The sequence below is a fragment of the Pocillopora damicornis genome, chromosome 3, assembly GCF_964200805.1.
Source record: "Pocillopora damicornis chromosome 3, jaPocDami1.2, whole genome shotgun sequence".
NCBI classification, from domain to species: Eukaryota; Metazoa; Cnidaria; class Anthozoa; order Scleractinia; family Pocilloporidae; genus Pocillopora; species Pocillopora damicornis.
The window spans coordinates 6,286,742-6,305,459 of record NC_142672.1 but is presented as its reverse complement, the minus strand read 5'-3'; the positions used below and the strand labels follow the sequence as shown (position 1 = coordinate 6,305,459).

Sequence of the window (18,718 nt, the reverse complement as noted above, 5' to 3'; positions counted from 1 at the left end):
CATGCGTTATTCTCTATTTATAATTCCGCTCAAGATATGGGTTTCAACCTGTACCTTCATAACCGGAAGTCAAAATTCACAAAAGGCCGCAATGCGCGCTGGTTCACATTAGGGAAGCTCTGATAAATATTCGTTGCTTGTCCGTGTCGATCAAAGCTCTGTCCAGATAACATCTGTGAGGCGACTTTCAAATGGCCCAAACTAACCTTCCAACGCGGCTTCAAGTAGGTGAGAAAACAGTAAATATCCAACAGCGACTTGGTAACGGCGCTTTTGGTGTCGTCTACAAAGTGATAGAAGAAAGAACGTCCAAAGTGTACGCTATGAAAGATATCCTTTGTTTGAATAGTTCAGCCATTCGTAACGCCATCCGCGAAGCTTCAACACTAAACAGAATCTCTCATGAAAATGTTATTGCGATCGTGAGTGTAGGCCAGTTTGACGATGGTGGAGGTTTGCACATGTTGCTTTTGACCGAGTATTGCCCCGGCGGAAGCTTAAATGATCGCCTTGCTCGACCAAGCAGCGACCGACAAAATCTGAAGTGGATGATTCAAACCGCCGATGCTGTTGCCCACCTTCACTCGTGCAACGTAGTCCACCGCGATCTGAAGGCAGATAATGTGCTCTTGACTGCATCAGAAGATGTCAAATTGGGCGACTTTGGCCTTGCTCGTGAGTATATCGCACTAAAACGAGCTGACGTGCAACTGTATGACGGCTCGTGGCTGACTACTTACACGAAATACTTCATGCAATCGGGAATAGGTCCAATCCACTGGGTGGCTCCAGAATTTTTCCGCGGCCATTACACAGAAAAGGCCGACGATTTCTCTCTCGGAACGCTCCTCTTTGCAATACTCGAGCGGGATTACATCGCGATCGGCGGGAAAGCCATTTATGGGGCCTTCGTAAATATTCGTGGTGCAGGAAAGATTGGCGTCGGCTATGCGATGGAGAATTTTGATAGGAATATACGAATTCAATTCTCAAGTCACGCCCAAGGATCAAACGCTCTACAAAGAAACGTTCTTGAGTTGCTAAAATACAACCCGCGTGATCGGCAGAGCGCTCGAGAGATCTGCAACTCTCTGAGGGTTATTCAAGAGTGTATAAGACCTGGAGAGCCTTCGACTGATTCGACTAACGCTGGCTCGTGCTGCTAAGCGTTTGAGTGTGCCGGACAAGTGAAACGACATTTACGTACCTTGGTACACGACCGGACAAGGAACTTAGAAGAGAACTTAAAAATACATGTAACACTATACATGTAACATTTATCCTTTAATGTACAGCGTTCTCACACGATTGTTAGGTGCAAGACTAAGGTACAGAAATTAAGGTTAGAAGCATGCAAATAAGAATTTCAGGAGTATATCTTGGCTGTAAGTTTCTGAGGGACATGTAGGCGTCTTGTCAACAGCGCTACGTTACAGTCCTTGTTGGCCCTTTTCTTTTCATCAACGTCTACTACAATTTCTCGAACTAGGCAAAAGTCTAGGATCTAATGATAAGTTTGGCACCAAATTCGAAATCTTTGGAGCGAAAAAACACATGCAAATCGACGTTTCAACATAGATAGTTTTCAGATGTTTGCGATTCCGCGAGGCTTTCAGGCCCTTACTGTGCTTGAGATCACGCTTGCCTTAGTTTGTGTCATAAAAGCCGTGCCACACGACGGGAAAGACAAGGAAAATACTAGAAATAGTAATGGCGGAAAATAATAGCAACGAACTATTATTTCTCAGGCTCATATAAACGAGTAAGTTACCAGTAAGTCCACTGTCAAAATTTACAAATGTGTGCCCATTTTCATGTATTCGGCAATAAATTATATCTGTTTATTTTTTCTGTCTGTGTGTACTTTGCTTGGGCAGTAAACTTCTTTACGAAATATACAAATCAGCTAAACAAGAAGCCCAAGAAAATGGATGAGAGGGATAGCCTGCCTAGAGTAGAATCTGTTTTATAGATTCTGATATGGAAAGTATGCCAGAAATGCAATGTTCCTAGCTAGTGTGGTAGTAAATTCTAGACCTGTAGAGGAGTTCAAAACAAATATCTAGATATTAAATCAAGCACCAGAGAAACCCAAAAGCCAGAGGCAATGGCTTAAAAAAAAGCTACTTTCCCAGTGAACTAATGGTAAATATTCAAGCTGGAGCTTTAAGATTATTACAATGAACTCGGCTGAGTACAAAGAACGTCCAAAGTGTACGCTATGAAAGATATCCTTTGTTTGAATAGTTCAGCCATTCGTAACGCCATCCGCGAAGCTTCAACACTAAACAGAATCTCTCATGAAAATGTTATTGCGATCGTGAGTGTAGGCCAGTTTGGCGATGGTGGAGGTCTGCATATGTTGCTTTTGACTGAGTATTGCCCCGGCGGAAGCTTAAATGATCGCCTTGCTCGACCAAGCAGCGACCCACAAAATCTGACATGGATGACCCAAACCGCAGAAGCTGTTGCCCACCTTCACTCGTGCAACATAGTTCACCGCGATCTGAAGGCAGATAATGTGCTCTTGACTGCATCAGAAGATGTAAAATTGGGCGACTTTGGCCTTGCTTGTGAGTATATCGCAATAAAACGAGCTGGCGTGGTACAGGATGATGGCTCGTGGCTGGCTATTTACGAGCAATACTACATGCAATCGAGAATAGGTCCAATCCACTGGGTAGCTCCAGAATTTCTCCGCGGCCATTATACTGAAAAGGCCGACATTTTCTCTCTCGGAACACTCCTCTTTGCAATACTCGAGCGGGATTACATCGTGATCGACGGGAAAGCCATTTACGGGGCCTTCGTAAGTGTTCATGATAAAAGGAAGATTGGCGTCGGCCTTGCGATGGAGAGGGTTGATAGGAATACACGAATTCAATTTTCAAGTCACGCTTAAGGATCAAACGCTCTACAAAGGATCGTTTTAGAAGTGCTAAAGTACAACCCGTATGATCGGCCGACCGCTCAGGAGATTTGCAACCATCTGAGGGTTATTTAATTAATAGAGTGTAGAACCTGGAGAGTCTTCGACTGAGGCTGGCTCGAGCTGCTAAGCGTGTAAGTCTGCCGAACAGGTGAACTGGCACTTACCTACCTGGGTACACGACCAGACAAGAAACTTAGAAGAGAACTTAAAAACTATACATTTAACACTTGTCCTTTAATGTAAAGCGTTGTCACATGATTGTTGGGTACAGGACTAAGTTGCAAAAATTAAGGTAAGAGGCATGCATATAAGAATTTCTGGAATATATCTTGGTTTTGCGTTTCTAAAGGACATATAGGCGTCTTGTCAACACCGCTACATTACAGTCCTTGTTGGCCCTTTTCTTTTTATTAGCGTCTACTACAATCTCTCGAATTAGGCGACGAACAGCACTTTAAGAATCTTTATGGTGATGTCGGAAACAAAGAGCGCTTTAGTGATAAAAATTTCTCACCGATATTGCCTATTAACAGTCTGAAAATCAGATCTTTTAAATATTTGTTTCTTCGGGCGACTTGACTGTTTTTTTCGGGCGACATTACTAAAATTTCGGCCAACTTGACTCAGGTTTCAGGCGACATGACTTCGGGCGAGATGACTCTCGGGCGACTTGACTGTAAACCCAAAAAGGAGATCAGTTGAACTTCAAATCATGAAAGAATTCTTACTGACTAGATTCCTGTTTTCTTAAATTTTGCTCTCATAAAGAAAATACAACTACTGATGATGAAGATATTTGCCCTTCCGACTGGCCGAAGGTCTATGAATTTTATATAAATTGCCACAAACGCACCATTACGTAGACAAGGGTTTACGGTCAAGTTGCCCGAAAGTCATCTCGCCCGAAGTCATGTCGCTCGAAACCAGAGTCATGTTGCCCGAAATTCATAGTCATGTCACTCGAAATCCTAAGTCATGTCGCCCGAAATTTTATCGAGTGTTGTTTAAACTTGAAGAAAAGTAACATCTTAAGTAAATCGCAAGGAATAACCTCGTAAAATGTTGACTCGTGAAACTCAGGTTGTTCGTTTCGCTGTCGTTTGAAATCACGGAGATAGTAATCCTAAAATAGAACACGAAAATAAAAAAAAGTCAGTCACATTATGGTTTTAACTGTTGTTGTTTTATCTGTGGAAGCATTCTCTTACGAACGAAGGTTCATTTCAACACGATTGGAACATCGGAAAATGCCGCCATCTTGAGTATAGTACGTGCTCAAGAATCATTGCGACGTTGCGGTAAATTCAGACACGCATTAATACAGACAAATTTATTGCTAGCAACTAAACCTAATTACACGCGAGGACGGGTGGGTTGTCCAAGTGACACCCGCTCCTTGAAAACAAATTCAAACGCCATTCTTAAAGACAAACAAAACCCTTTTTTACGCTGTCAGCCTTCTAGATAAAACCTCCAAAATTGAGCCAGAAAAAGGATCTTTAACGTGCTACAAAGTAGACACTAGGATGGAAGATATTCAACGTTCAAGCTCACCTATATGGGCGGCCGTCACTACCAAAAATACAAGGATGTCAAATAGATCAGCAAATACATAGATGGCTTAAGGATCAGTTGCAGGATAGCATAGCTAATAAAGGAATGGCATGGCCAAATTATAGACAGTCTAGTTTTCCTTAGTGAAACAGAACACCCTAAACATGAATAGTTTAGCCAAATGAGAAACGGTCTAGTAGCCCATGTTGAGTTGGAACATGAGATTGTGAAATGGACTAGCTCAATTACGAATAGCTTAGCACTCATTTGCAATACAGTACTCAAACGGTGTAGCGTTGCGTTAAACGGTTCAGGGTAACGTCGAGTAGTACAGCCTACGCACAAACGGTGTAGCGTTGCGTCAAATGGCTCAGCGTAATGTAGAATGGTACAGCGTACACACATATGGTGTAGCGCTGCGGGAAATGGCTCAGCGTAATGTCGAATGGTACAGCGTACATAAAAACAGTGTAACGTTGTGTGAAATGGCTCAGGGTAATGTCGAATGGTACAGCGTACATACAAACAGTGTAGCGTTGCGTGAAATGGCTTAGCGTAATGTCGAATGGTGCAGCGTACATACAAACAGTGTAGCGTTGCGTGAAATGGCTTAGCGTAATGTCGAATGGTGCAGCGTACATACAAACAGTGTAGCGTTGCGTGAAGTGGCTTAGCATAATGTCGAATGGTACAGCGTACACACAAATGGTGTAGCGTTGCGTGAAATGGCTCAGCGTAATGTAGAATGGTACAGCGTAGACACAAATAGTGTAGCGTTAGGTCGAATAGCTTTGCAAAACATCAGACGCTCTATCTGAACATTAAATTGCTTAGTATTACTTGAAATATTTCGATGTTGTGGCGAATCGTCGTGGCGTGACGTGAAGGCTATGCCACTCCTTTATTAGCTATGCTATCCTGCAACTAATCCTTAAGCCATCTGTGTATTAGCTGATCTATACGACATCCTTGTATTTTTGGTGGTGACGGCCGCCAAGGCATCTCGCCGAAACCACCAAAAATACAAACCGCAAATGGAACAGCGATCTGCTGGGGGCATGACGTCATCGAATGTGAAGACTGACACGAAACCATTATATGGCGTAGCCGCTGGGGTGTCTACAAAACGAAGACCCCTGTTAATTTCACATCGGTTGGTGCTGAGGAACGCTTTGGGTTAGTTTTTTTAACTGTCCGTGCCTTATTCGGGCAAAAAAATTAGGGTCTTCGGTCTTCGGTCTTCGTTTTGTAGCTTTTGATATGACAAAAGCACTAAGGAAGACCGGGAGCGTTATTTGTTCTTATTTGGGTCATAATTGAATGTCTTCATTTGAAAAACTCTTTTTAGTTGGAACTCTTGTTGCTCTCACTTGACTTGTAAATTTCTCACTTTTTAGTCCGGAACCCGAAAAAAGGTAATTTACATTTTACCGGAAGTACAAACTTTCAGAGCAATTAACTGACACAAGCCAAACATTTCTGGAGAATAAAAAAACACAAATGAAACAATTTTTAAAATTTCTAAACAGACAAATACCTTTTCTCTGCAAGCTATTGACGTCAACTTTAGTGCCAACACGTACAACGGAACTTTTTGCCGGCTGATTGCACTCTACAGACATAAAGCTCATGAAATCTAGCCGCTTTTCACCAACCATAAATGATTGACAGTTCTCGCCTTTTTGCGTTTTGCATTTTGGCAAAAGCCTGACTTACCGCCGGCCTGATTATTTCGCTCTTCTTTGGTTGAATTGCGGTCATATCAAAAGCTACAAAACGAAGACCGAAGACCGAAGACCCTAATTTTTTTGCCCGAATAAGGCACGGACAGTTAAAAAAACTAACCCAAAGCGTTCCTCAGCACCAACCGATGTGAAATTAACAGGGGTCTTCGTTTTGTAGACACCCCAGCGGCTACGCCATATAATGGTTTCGTGTCAGTCTTCACATTCGATGACGTCATGCCCCCAGCAGATCGCTGTTCCATTTGCGGTTTGTATTTTTGGTGGTTTCGGCGAGATGCCTTGGCGGCCGTCACCACCAAAAATACAAGGATGTCGTATAGATCAGCTAATACACAGATGGCTTAAGGATTAGTTGCAGGATAGCATAGCTAATAAAGGAGTGGCATAGCCTTCACGTCACGCCACGACGATTCGCCACAACATCGAAATATTTCAAGTAATACTAAGCAATTTAATGTTCAGATAGAGCGTCTGATGTTTTGCAAAGCTATTCGACCTAACGCTACACTATTTGTGTCTACGCTGTACCATTCTACATTACGCTGAGCCATTTCACGCAACGCTACACCATTTGTGTGTACGCTGTACCATTCGACATTATGCTAAGCCACTTCACGCAACGCTACACTGTTTGTATGTACGCTGCACCATTCGACATTACGCTAAGCCATTTCACGCAACGCTACACTGTTTGTATGTACGCTGCACCATTCGACATTACGCTAAGCCATTTCACGCAACGCTACACTGTTTGTATGTACGCTGTACCATTCGACATTACCCTGAGCCATTTCACACAACGTTACACTGTTTTTATGTACGCTGTACCATTCGACATTACGCTGAGCCATTTCCCGCAGCGCTACACCATATGTGTGTACGCTGTACCATTCTACATTACGCTGAGCCATTTGACGCAACGCTACACCGTTTGTGCGTAGGCTGTACTACTCGACGTTACCCTGAACCGTTTAACGCAACGCTACACCGTTTGAGTACTGTATTGCAAATGAGTGCTAAGCTATTCGTAATTGAGCTAGTCCATTTCACAATCTCATGTTCCAACTCAACATGGGCTACTAGACCGTTTCTCATTTGGCTAAACTATTCATGTTTAGGGTGTTCTGTTTCACTAAGGAAAACTAGACTGTCTATAATTTGGCCATGCCATTCCTTTATTAGCTATGCTATCCTGCAACTGATCCTTAAGCCATCTATGTATTTGCTGATCTATTTGACATCCTTGTATTTTTGGTGGTGACGGCCGCCCATACACCTAAATCCAAGATGGCGTCTAGTTATCGATCGAGATGCATGTGCTGCGTTTTGGAAACAAACTTAACGAGCAAGTTTGCCGCGAATTTATCTTTGAAAATCTTTTTGGTAAAAATTTCCACACAGCCCCATACTTTTGTAAAACAAATCTGTTTTCCCAATGGCAATGTATTGTTTTTGTCACTGTTTTCTCCATCCAGGAACTGAATGCATCGGGAGCCCATTGGGCTCCTGATACATAATGTAGAATGGGGCTGTGCAAAATTTTACCGGATTTGGTAACAAAAGTGAAAGATTTAGTCGCATTAACACCTGTATTAGGCGCGATTTCGCGCCCTGGGGTTCCTTTACATGCTTGCATGAGGCTTCTTATTCACTTAACATGTTATTTGGCAATTTTTATGGCCCCATTTTATAGTAATTGTGAATTCTTCAATTTTGCATTTGATTTCCTCCACATGATATACATAGTTGTACACTTCATTTCTTTGTTTTAAACTGCATTTAGAATAAGAAAACTAAATTGTGTAAGTGCTTTGCTAGAGGTAATTAGGGTATGCTATTATATCTAATAAGTATTATATATGTAATAAAGTAACATTTGGTATACAATTATCACAATTTAGATTGATTTAGAAGAGTATCCTGATTCTTTAGATGATAACTGTTAAACTTGTATTTTTTATTGTACCAGTTCAAATCATGTTTCTTAGTCACTGGATTTGAGAGTACAATATGTGAATTAAAAGCTTTTGGTGTAGTGTATTATTATAGCTAGCTACATTCTTTGTGTATTGTAGTGAGAAAGATTCTATTACATATGACATGATTGAAATTATATGAATTATACCCTGGCAAAAAGAAACAATTTTAATAAAGTATGACAATAAGTAATTCATAACATTTAAACATCTCTTTTTTAATTATGTGTAGACCTCAAATATTACAAGTCCAGATATTCTCAGCTTCATTGTGGGTTTGCTTTATCTTAGGGAAGCAATTGAGTTATCTATAAAATTATTTCATCGCTGCAATTTAAAAAATTTTTGTTATCACTTGCATGTCTTTTTTCCTAACAATTTGAAGATTACCCAAAACAGAAATTATATTAATATACATGAATATGGGTGTGATAAGGCAAATCAAGAGTCAATTAAAGGTGAAGCTTTAAGAAGCACCAAAATGTGAACAAAACTTGAAATTTAAGAAAACCTGAAAGCACAACTTAAGTTGAATTACGACAAAACCTTCAACTTTAATTAGTAATTAAAGGGAAACAAATCACTGCAGTGTAAAGATGCCAGAAGAAAAACCATAGTATCTAAAAAAATTACATCGTGGATGTTACTACTTCCTAAATGGGTAGGGATAATAAAGCACAAACTAACATCAGAAATAATTGGCTTTAGCTCCTACCTTCAAGCAAACCCTGCATTGTAATGTATTTTGCCTGATCGAAAAAGCGCTAATCCTGTTTACTATATTTAACAGACAAAATAATCAATTATTTGACAGAACACTTATTTTGGTTATGAATTCTCGGAAAAACATTGCATTTTATGACTAGCGGGGGGAAGGGGGGGTCTTCCGTTTACAAAGGCTCAGCCCGAATTAATCCCAACCAAAGCAACTAAAACAACCAAGCTTTGAATAATGATACTGTAAGACTTCCTCAATTAAATATACAACAGTTCAACTCATGCACAATCGGAATATCGCCTTAATACCGAGTACCACTGAAATAACACCACCCCTGTAAGTTCCCTTATGTCAAATCAATTGGCTAGTTCGTTTTTCCGAGAAATCAAAACCAACCATAACGCAGCGGCTGAACTCGTTGTTTCCATCAAATTGTCATTTCGAATAAAAATAAAGAGAACGGTTGTGGCCTGAAAAACCCGAAATGCAACAAGCCGGGATTGATCTTCCCCCAAGACTGCGTGTAGGCGACAAAACAGTGAGAGTCGAACAGCACCTTGGTAGTGGTGCATTTGGAGATGTTTACAAAGTAAGAGACAAAGCGCGCTCGAAAGACTATGCCTTAAAAGACGTCCTTTGTTTAAACGTTTCACAAGTTCTTGATGCAATCCGTGAGGCAGAGACACTGTGCGAAATCTCCCACGAAAACATAATCGCCCTAAAGGGAGCAGATCGGTTCGTCGACCGTCAAAACAACTTGCACATGTTGATTTTGACTGAGTATTGCGCGGGTGGAAAAGTTAAACGAACGCCTTGCTCGACCAAGCTCCGAACGAATCAACTGGAAGTGGATGAGTCAAGCTGCTGATGCTGTGGCCTACCTTCACTCAAACGGCGTGGTTCCCCGCGACCTAAAACCGGAAAATTACTCTTGAACAGACGTGGAAAAGTTAAACTAGCCGACTTTGGCCTGACTCGCGAGTACATCGTACTAAGACGAGTTGACGCTCCAAGAAACAATGGCTCGTGGATGCAAATGGTCGTACAATACCGCATGGACTCCGAAGTTGGCACATCGTTCTGGCTAGCTCCTGAATGTTCCACGGGTCACTACACAGAAAAAGCCGTGTCTTTTCCCTTGGCGTGCTGTTTTTGGCCATCCTACAACGGGATTACATAAAAAGCAACAGAAAACCGTATTGCGGTGCATTCAAACGTATTCGCGGTGTTGGAGAAGTTGGCCTTAGGTTTGCGATGGCAAGGCACAATCCAGAAACTGACATAGCTTTTTCCAGACGCGCACGTGGCTCCAGGGATATGCAGAGGTTAGTCATTGAGGCTTTACAGTACGATCCTGATGATCGACCGAGCGCTTACGAGCTATGTAATACATTTGAAGAAACTGACGACCTGGATCTGGAATGGCTCTTTAATCTCTTAAGTGAAGATTCCACACTAGAATCAACATGAGGTTATCATAAGACCGTTAGCAAACAAAACTTTAGTTTCCTAAAACCGTAACCATGCTCAATTTAATTCCTGTTCAGACCCTTATGGTCTGCGAGCTCATAATATTTTTACTTCCAAGGTCCAAGAAGTTGCATGTTGTATCTTTGAGCTTGAGCAGCACACATTCCGTAAGGGCTACATGTCAAAAAGAAAACAACCTTGGTGAGAAAAAACTCACTAAATAATTTAAGAAATTCAACCTCATAGATCACAAAATTCGCCGATAAAAAACTTGCGAAACAACATATATAAAAAATATCCTAACATTGTGTGAAAATTAATGTACACTATGACTGAATGAGATGAAGGGAAGTGTAAACGAGTCTTTCTTGTGAGAAATGACCGTTTTCAAGCTGTGTAAAGTAATTAACAGTTTACATGGTGATAGGATCTTGTAGGGGAGCAATCATCGTTTTGAACGATAGGGTGTGGATTGCTTAAGCAGTATTTTTTCCAGTGAAATTCGTGCATGAATTTTTTCCTTAACAAAAGGGTGAATAGGGTTAATTAATGAGCTTTTCTTTCTTGTCTGCTAACTTTGCATTAACTCTTTTAAAACAAATTTTCATTGCTTGAGTTCAAGTTCTCTAAAAATTTTTCAACCATTCTCGAACCTTTTCTACGGTTCACTGTGTATTGTACGTGGTAGACTTTATAGGAGATGAAGTACGTTCTCATATATTCACATAATTTGTTACTGTAAAGGTAGCGTTACTTTACTGATGTGATGACTAAGGCGGCTGAATTTAAGTTAAGGTTAAGAAGGTAAATGAAATGTTCTTTTCAGTTTTATGCAACTTCCATGTATACAAAGTTTAGTAATAAATGGTCTTCACATTTCGTTTTAGACTAGACAGGAATAAAAAAAACTGATGTTGCTCATTAGGACTGTTGAAAGTATTTCCATGGTTGCTTCTGTTATTTATGCATTCCAATATCTTATATTTACTTCTTTATCCTCCAAAGGAGAGAGCAAGTCTTTATCTACATCCTTTACAGTGTTAATGATCAAGTGAAGAATCCTTAAACCTCGTAAGTTCCTCTCAGTCTTTTGATATTACACCAATACTGTAGTCTTCTTCTTAGATAAAATTTAAAACCAGTGTTCACATCCAATCAATGTACCAACGCACAGTTTTGTACCACATGTCTATACTGAATCATTGAAGAAATTATAAGCTTTCAGTTTATTCGATAAATTGTCTATCCAATCATACCCACACAGCAATTTCAGCCTCTTTGATCAAATTAATTAAACAGTCCTAACTAATCAAGCACTTGTTCCTCATTCTCGGCCTACGCACTTTCCTTCCTTTTGAACGCTTGTCGTGGATATGCTCCTCATCAGACCATTGCAGACGGATATTTGTGGCGATTTCCTCAATTCTGTAGTAAATTTCTTCGGCTCTGGGTCTTTCCTGCGGGACATAATTCAGAGTATCTATTATCAAACCTCGGAATCCATTCTCCTCGCTCAGCTTGTGATCATGAACGAACTCGGTCATGGCCGCTGGGCCGAGTATTGCCATCGCATACCCGAGGCCAAGTTTTACTCCACCAGAAGCCTTCACGAATGCGCCGTACCATCGCCTCTCGTTAGCTGAGTAAGCGAAGTCTCGCACAAGGATCGCGTTGAATAGAACACCGAGGGAAAAGATGTCTGCTTTCTCCGTATAGTGACAAGTGAAAACCTCAGGAGCCATCCAATGAGCAGGGCCGGTCCCTGACTGCATGTAATATTGCGCCAACCCACAGTTTGAAGCCGACAATGTTTCTACTCTTTTCAACGCAAGAAACTCTCTCGCTAAACCAAAATCACCAAGTTTTAAGTCCTCTCTTGTTGAGTCCGTCAGCATTACGTTGTCTGGTTTAACATCACGATGAACGATCTGAAGCGAGTGCAAATAGCTCAGCGCACTCGCTATTTGGCTGAGCCATTTGAGAGTTTTCTCCTCGCTGCTTGGCTGCGACAGCCTGTCGTTTAAATTCCCACCAGAACAGTATTCCGTTAAGATCAGCACGTGAAATCCACCGCGTGAGTCTTCATACTGGTCGGCAGCTATAATTTTTACAATAAAATCGTGCTTCACACGACGTAGCGTTTCCACTTCGCTGATTGCTTTGCTAATTGAAGCCGAATTCGAACACACTACATCTTTCAATGCATAAAAGACAGTTTCACTCGCAAGTAAGTCTCTTGCCTTGAAGACCACGCCAAAAGCTCCGCTACCAAGCTTATTTTGTATCTCGAGTTCGATCCCTTCTACGACAAGAACCTGACCGACAGGGAACGAGGACACAATGCGAGAAGACATAGTTTTGTTTCAGGCACTTGACTGCGAGCGAAATGTTCTAAAACCATTGAAAAATTCAATATCGCTTAAGAAGTTTATTATTAGTTAATCCAATATAACAGGCCTGTTTATTTCGAACACAAAAGAGATATTTAACTTCGCTGTTAAAAAGCAGAAGTAATATCACCGGTGTTTAAGAAAAATCAAGAAAAAGGTGTTACGAACCACAAACAAAGCACATGGAAAGATACCTTACCAAAAATACACTCAGGAAACTTTCATTCGTTTTCTCAGTAAAACTGAATAAATTTTCACAAAACTTAACTTGCATGTAACATAATTTTTAAAGGTAAATCATCACTACAAAATGATCAAAAATTTGGCAAATTCGGAAAACAATCCTAAACAAAATTACAATTTCGACCACGTTTTCGATTCTGCCCAATTCAACATCTTTATATGACGCTCTTGAAAAATCGCTTGAATATATGCAATATTAAGAGTGAAAACCTAAAATAATAAAAGCATAATTTAAATTTTTCTGTCGTCTTTAAAGCTTTAACAAGATAGTGCGATTTACTGAAGCTTTTTCTTGTAATTTACATCACAAATAGTCTCCAAACGCTCCTCATTTCCTAACTGGTACCCAAGGCATTAGCGCGCGAATTTCAAGAAGACTGGTGCTACTCGCGCGGGAATTACAATGTGACGTCACCTTAGAAACAACAGGGCAGATTTGGGCAAGACTGAGCCGGCAAACGCATAAAATGTCTACGCCACGAGGTAATTTAACGGCCGTTAAAATTACGATCTAAATCTTAATCTTGTTACATTCTTAGGGATTATCTAGGTTCGATTTGCGTCAGATATACTAAAGTTCTAATTTCTTTACGTCAGGTGGTGAAGTCCGATGTCAAACAACTCACGTGCGATCACAACTGGATCTGTCAACATTGCTATAAATTCAAATAACGTACACGCGATTTTCATCACTCACGAGATCATGTTTCGCTGGTGACCCAAGCAAACCGATTCCTTCCGTCGAAGTACGTTCAAAACAAAGAATCAACCCACGCAATTTGACAAGCCATGTGCGAAGGACCATCATTTAAATGCCTCTGATCACTGTCTCGGATTTTCATTCCACTTCTACTTCAATATTTATTTCGTGAAATACGGATCACTTCAAGTGATTCCATTCATATGATAACTTTTAGAGACAGCCTATCAAGGAAAAAAAACCTGCCGAGTTAATCATATTCTAAACAGGTTCCATGAACTCTAATTATAGACCTCACACAATCTATAAAGCCTACAAACACGCGTAAGACGATCTTTTATTTAAAAATTTTCTGGTAATTTTCCCGCCGAATAAAACAGACTAAACCGTGACCTTTTAAGGTAACAACTAAGTTCAAGTTTTTTACATAAATTGTTTACGAACAATCAATTCCTTTTGGTACCGGAGCGGGTTAAACGCTGACTCACGCTGTTGAAAAATCGCTTAAAATGGCTATAATTAAAAGGGGGGAGACGAATGAATTAATGTTATTGTCTACGTTATGTTAGTATTTCCATTTTTTTTATTTATTCTTGGGAAATTGCTCCATTTCGTTTACGGTAATTCAAATTATACAAGGAGTCTCCTAATTCGGGAAAATGACGAAATTATTGCAACAACATTGTTGCATTAATAACAAACTAGTTTGATTTCTCTTGCGCTTGAAACAAATAATTTTCACAGGTTTTCACACAAAATCCCTCAGACTTTACAAAAATGCCACTCATTGCGGCCAAGAAAACAATTTACGATCTCTTGTCACGATTTACAGCTAAATTGCTATGTTTTGTTTGGGGATGACGCGGTGAATTTTGACAACCACAAAGCACTTTAAACATGAATGAAATTCAATTTAACTCAGTGTAACGGATCGAGTTCATTTGAATAATATGATTATTGTATCACGGCTATATTTAAAACTGCCGTCCACGAACAGACAATTAGAGGGTACAGTTATGTAGAGGGTATATCCAATCATTGCTATTGACAATTAGTAAGTTGGAAAGGTAAACGCATTTCATGGTGACGTGTCAGATTTTTACGCTCTAAAGATCACAAAGCAAAATCTACGCTTTTGTTTTGATTTTCACCAGATCGATCGTGCTAGTCTATGGAAGGTCTAAAAATTACTCCCTTTCATTTACGCTCGTCGTCAAAAACCTTGCAAGTATCTGGTTTTAACCACATAGAAAACAATGACCTTGTTTCAGATTAAACACACTTTTTCAGAAGCTTGATTCGACGTAAAATAAATGTTGGATAATACAAATATCGTTATGAGCTACAAACAAAGTTCAGCTCTTGCTTTGTTTCATTCGATCCGAAATGAAGTCAAAATTTACTAGCCATATTGTTGAATCGCCAGAAATAAAAAAAAATTCCGCATAATTTAAGAGTTTTTCGTGCAATAAACCAAAAGCCTGGTCGACTTGACTTGTCACGATAGCTAGTAGGGGATTCCCCGTTCGTCATTGACCCTCAACGTCGTCTTGGCAACCGCCCGGACATGTCCCCCGTTACGGTCTGTGATTGGTCAGATAACGATCAACTTTTTTTTGGCAACATTACATCATCACATAAATAAAAGCTGCGAGCAAGCATGGTGCAATCATGAACCCCTCTTACACTGGTTTTAACCGGTCGCTTGGGTGAAAGTACCTCACTTTATCTCCAGCAATCGAAGGGATAGCACGTGTTTTGATTAAGTCTTCACTTTATATCCGCGAACAAATTTCAGTCCTCCATCTTATCTTCTATTTCGAAGGCTTCGACGCTGATTTAAAGTAAATCAAGCACTGTCAGTACACAGGTGATCCTGTTGTTTCGTTCTCATCTGATTTGAAAGCCGCTCATCCCACAGAATTTTACACTCGCCAATAACAGTCTTACCAAGATGATGCCTACGAACGACAGCAACGATATCTCAAAGCTGAGTTTCACTGGCGATTCATTGTTGAGCGACCTTGATCTCTCGAATTTAGAGCAGATCCAGCAGTTCTGGTTTATTCCTGCAGAGGGAAAGGAGGAACCCGCGCAAAGTGTTCCAGACACCACCCTGGACTTAGATGAAATGCCCGCCTGGCTGAGCGAGACTTATTCATCGCGCAATTTTCCAGAGGACGATGTAACCTCAGAGATATCAAATCCAAGCCCATCTCCATCTGAGTGCAGTTCTACGAGCACAGGATACTTTTTCAGCACTGAAATGAGCGCTAAAGAAGCTCTGTTTACAGAGAAAGAGCTACGAGAGCTCTCTGTCAAAGAAATCAACAATCTTTTGAGAAGCAGAGGGCTTTCGAAGGAAGAAATCGCTCGGGTAAAACAAAAGCGAAGGACATTGAAAAACCGAGGCTATGCCCAGCATTCAAGGATGCGAAGAATCGAGACCAAGAATAACTTGGAAGTCGAGCGAGACAGTCTTCAAAAAGAGCTAGAAGGCCTAAAACAACAGGTAGCTACAGCTCTCCGCGAGCGAGACTTCTTCAAGAACAAATATGTAAAGCTCCTGTCACATGTAACGAAGCTGCCAGGAAAGGTACTGAAGATCAATCCATTGGAAAAGTGAACTCAGGGACTTAGGAAAACTTGAATTCAAATACTTTGGACACGTACAAGTGCTTGCTCCGAAAGCATTGGGCCATGATCGACAACGAGTTTGACTGTTTTCACCGGACAAATTAAGTTTTCTTAGCAATATCCTAGCTTTGAACCCGTGAATTTAACATTGATGTTTGCTTGTTGTTATCTTAGAGAGTTTTTTAGCCTTCCTTGGCAATTTAGCTCGATAGTTAATGAGATGGTTTGAAACTACCAAAACGTCGAAGAACGTTTTCGAATGTTGCGTGACGTAATGAGTTATTTTTATTTATGAAGTAAGCCGCTGACATAGGCCAATCTAATGTACGGGCGGCTTGTGTACATAAATGGTTATTCTTTCTAGACCAATACAAAAGAAGGAAGGAAAAACAAAATCCCAACAAAACAAAAAATACAGAAATAACATTTGAAAAAAATGTTGGAAATGTTATCTAATTAAAAAAAAAAAAAAGATGTAACTAGTTTCATTGTATACCCTCCACAAGTTGATGTGAATTTTTGGCAATATTAAGGGAAGTATTTTTTTCAGTACCTCAGCCAAAGCAACAGTTTTTGTCAAGTAGTGTATAGTGAAAAAAAAGGAAAAACATTTTTTGATATGTTATGTAAATACATTAACAAATTGGACAGGCTGCTATGACAGTCAGACTCTAGTTTTTCCATTACCTGGTAGTGAAGAAACATTTTCTAAGATTCTTTGGTGTTTTGTCTAAAGCTGTGTAACATTTTATGTTGAAATAAAATCCATGTTGTAACTTATCCTTTTGACTTTATGTTATTGTTATAACTTAACCCTTCACATTCTAACATCAGAATACATATTCTCCATGCTGTTCTCTGTATATTTTTCCTAAGGTGCATGCAAGGAGAAATTATTTAAAAATCAAGAACTTCTTGATTTGGTGATCAATTTCTGAATTCTCATGACCTTAATGAGAAATTCTGGGGTGATATTGGAAGGAGAAATCAGATGCTAGTCACCCTTAGAGGCTAAAAGATTAACACCTTCAAACCTTCAAAAATCCAAATATAATTAATTTCCCACACATTTTGCTATTTATTTATTACCAACAATACTTGCTCTAAGAACTTCACTCCATTTCAACAGCATCTTATTATTGATATTTTTCTATCTCATTATCTTTCTCATTAAAAAAGAGGATTTATGTTGTATGAAAAAAATTCCCTTTTGATCACAACTGGAAGCAGAAGTCCTAACATTCTGATCTCGGACCCCATTTCCAATAAACTAAAAAGTTATGGAAATCATCAGCTCATTTTTGTGAGTACTGACAACCAAAGATCTCAAATTCACATCACTTTACTCTTTACCACATATTTCTTGTGTTAGTGCTGAGAATTTAGTGCTCAATCAAACACCATCTCTGAGAAAAGGATAATTCTCATAGTCTCTGCACATCTTCCAGCTGTCTGTGACAATATATTTTAAATGCAAAGAAAATAGCCTATATCGATACTGTTATGAGTAATTGTTTTTGTAAATATAAGCTTTTGGAAATCCCCAGACTGCTTAGTCATGCTGACATGCATATCATAGAATATTTTACAACATTTCATCAAGTCACACATATTTTATTATGTAATACTACTAAAATATCTCTTTTGTAAGCTTCTCTAAGGTTCCAGAACACTTTGAGAACACACATAAAGACTCACTTATGTGTAGTAGGAGTAGTTGTTGCTGACAGGAGCAACAACTGTTTTGAAAGCTATACCAAGAGAGAGTTACTGCAGAAGATTTCTCATTTCTGAAGGAACTCTGGAGATGGCTGTGAGATTGTGTCAATGGTGAGCTAGTATATAGACTGTGTTGGGCTTAATTAAGTTTATCAATGATAAGTATTTTACTGCTTTAAGGAGTTGCTCCTTGTTGAGAACATTACTCACTGTTTAATAAAGTAGTTGAGTTTGTGGGGATGTGGTGTTTTTATGTTGGTTAGATTATACCATAAAATTACAATACTTGGATGGTATTTTGGCTACTCCTAGGAGTTAAAGGATTATTGGTTGCTATGCTTAAAAATCTTGCTTTTACAGATGTTTGACACTCTTTGGATATTTTGATCTTGTAAAAGTTGCCTTTTCGCATCAGAATCAAAGTAAACCATATTACATATTATTGAGCTTTAGGCAAATCTGTGTTATTGTAGTCTCTGAATACTCTCTGTACAAGTTCTCTGAGCTTAAAAAATAAGATTAATTAACAATCAGTTTGATAAAGGGTCAAATTAAACCTCATCAGATACTGATTTTGCAATAAATTTATTAAACAGTCATCACAAACTACCTGTCCTTCCTTACTTTAATATTC

General features: G+C 39.6%; 3 protein-coding genes, 1 long non-coding RNA gene and 2 pseudogenes across 4 annotated transcripts in view; 4 read left to right on the top strand and 2 right to left on the bottom strand.

The window, feature by feature from the left end:
* LOC149047990 (uncharacterized) overlaps positions 1-18,718 on the bottom strand; it is an 80,479-nt gene that overhangs the window by 53,898 nt on the left and 7,863 nt on the right. The window lies entirely within an intron of this gene.
* LOC149047993 (serine/threonine-protein kinase pdik1l-A-like) lies at positions 107-1,849 on the top strand. The gene has a single exon (XM_089200133.1). The coding sequence runs from the start codon at positions 192-194 to the stop codon at positions 1,164-1,166; it is 975 nt and encodes a 324-aa protein (XP_089056259.1). The 5' UTR covers positions 107-191; the 3' UTR covers positions 1,167-1,849.
* LOC149047992 (serine/threonine-protein kinase 35-like) lies at positions 1,288-4,061 on the top strand (annotated as a pseudogene).
* LOC149047991 (serine/threonine-protein kinase PDIK1L-like) lies at positions 9,410-10,395 on the top strand (annotated as a pseudogene).
* LOC113672837 (serine/threonine-protein kinase PDIK1L) lies at positions 11,296-13,412 on the bottom strand. The gene has a single exon (XM_089200130.1). The coding sequence runs from the start codon at positions 12,747-12,749 to the stop codon at positions 11,697-11,699; it is 1,053 nt and encodes a 350-aa protein (XP_089056256.1). The 5' UTR covers positions 12,750-13,412; the 3' UTR covers positions 11,296-11,696.
* On the top strand, positions 13,413-17,145 carry LOC113672836 (uncharacterized). Its single transcript, XM_027189184.2, has 2 exons — positions 13,413-13,511; positions 13,626-17,145. The coding sequence occupies exon 2, from the start codon at positions 15,683-15,685 to the stop codon at positions 16,352-16,354; it is 672 nt and encodes a 223-aa protein (XP_027044985.2). The 5' UTR covers positions 13,413-13,511; positions 13,626-15,682; the 3' UTR covers positions 16,355-17,145.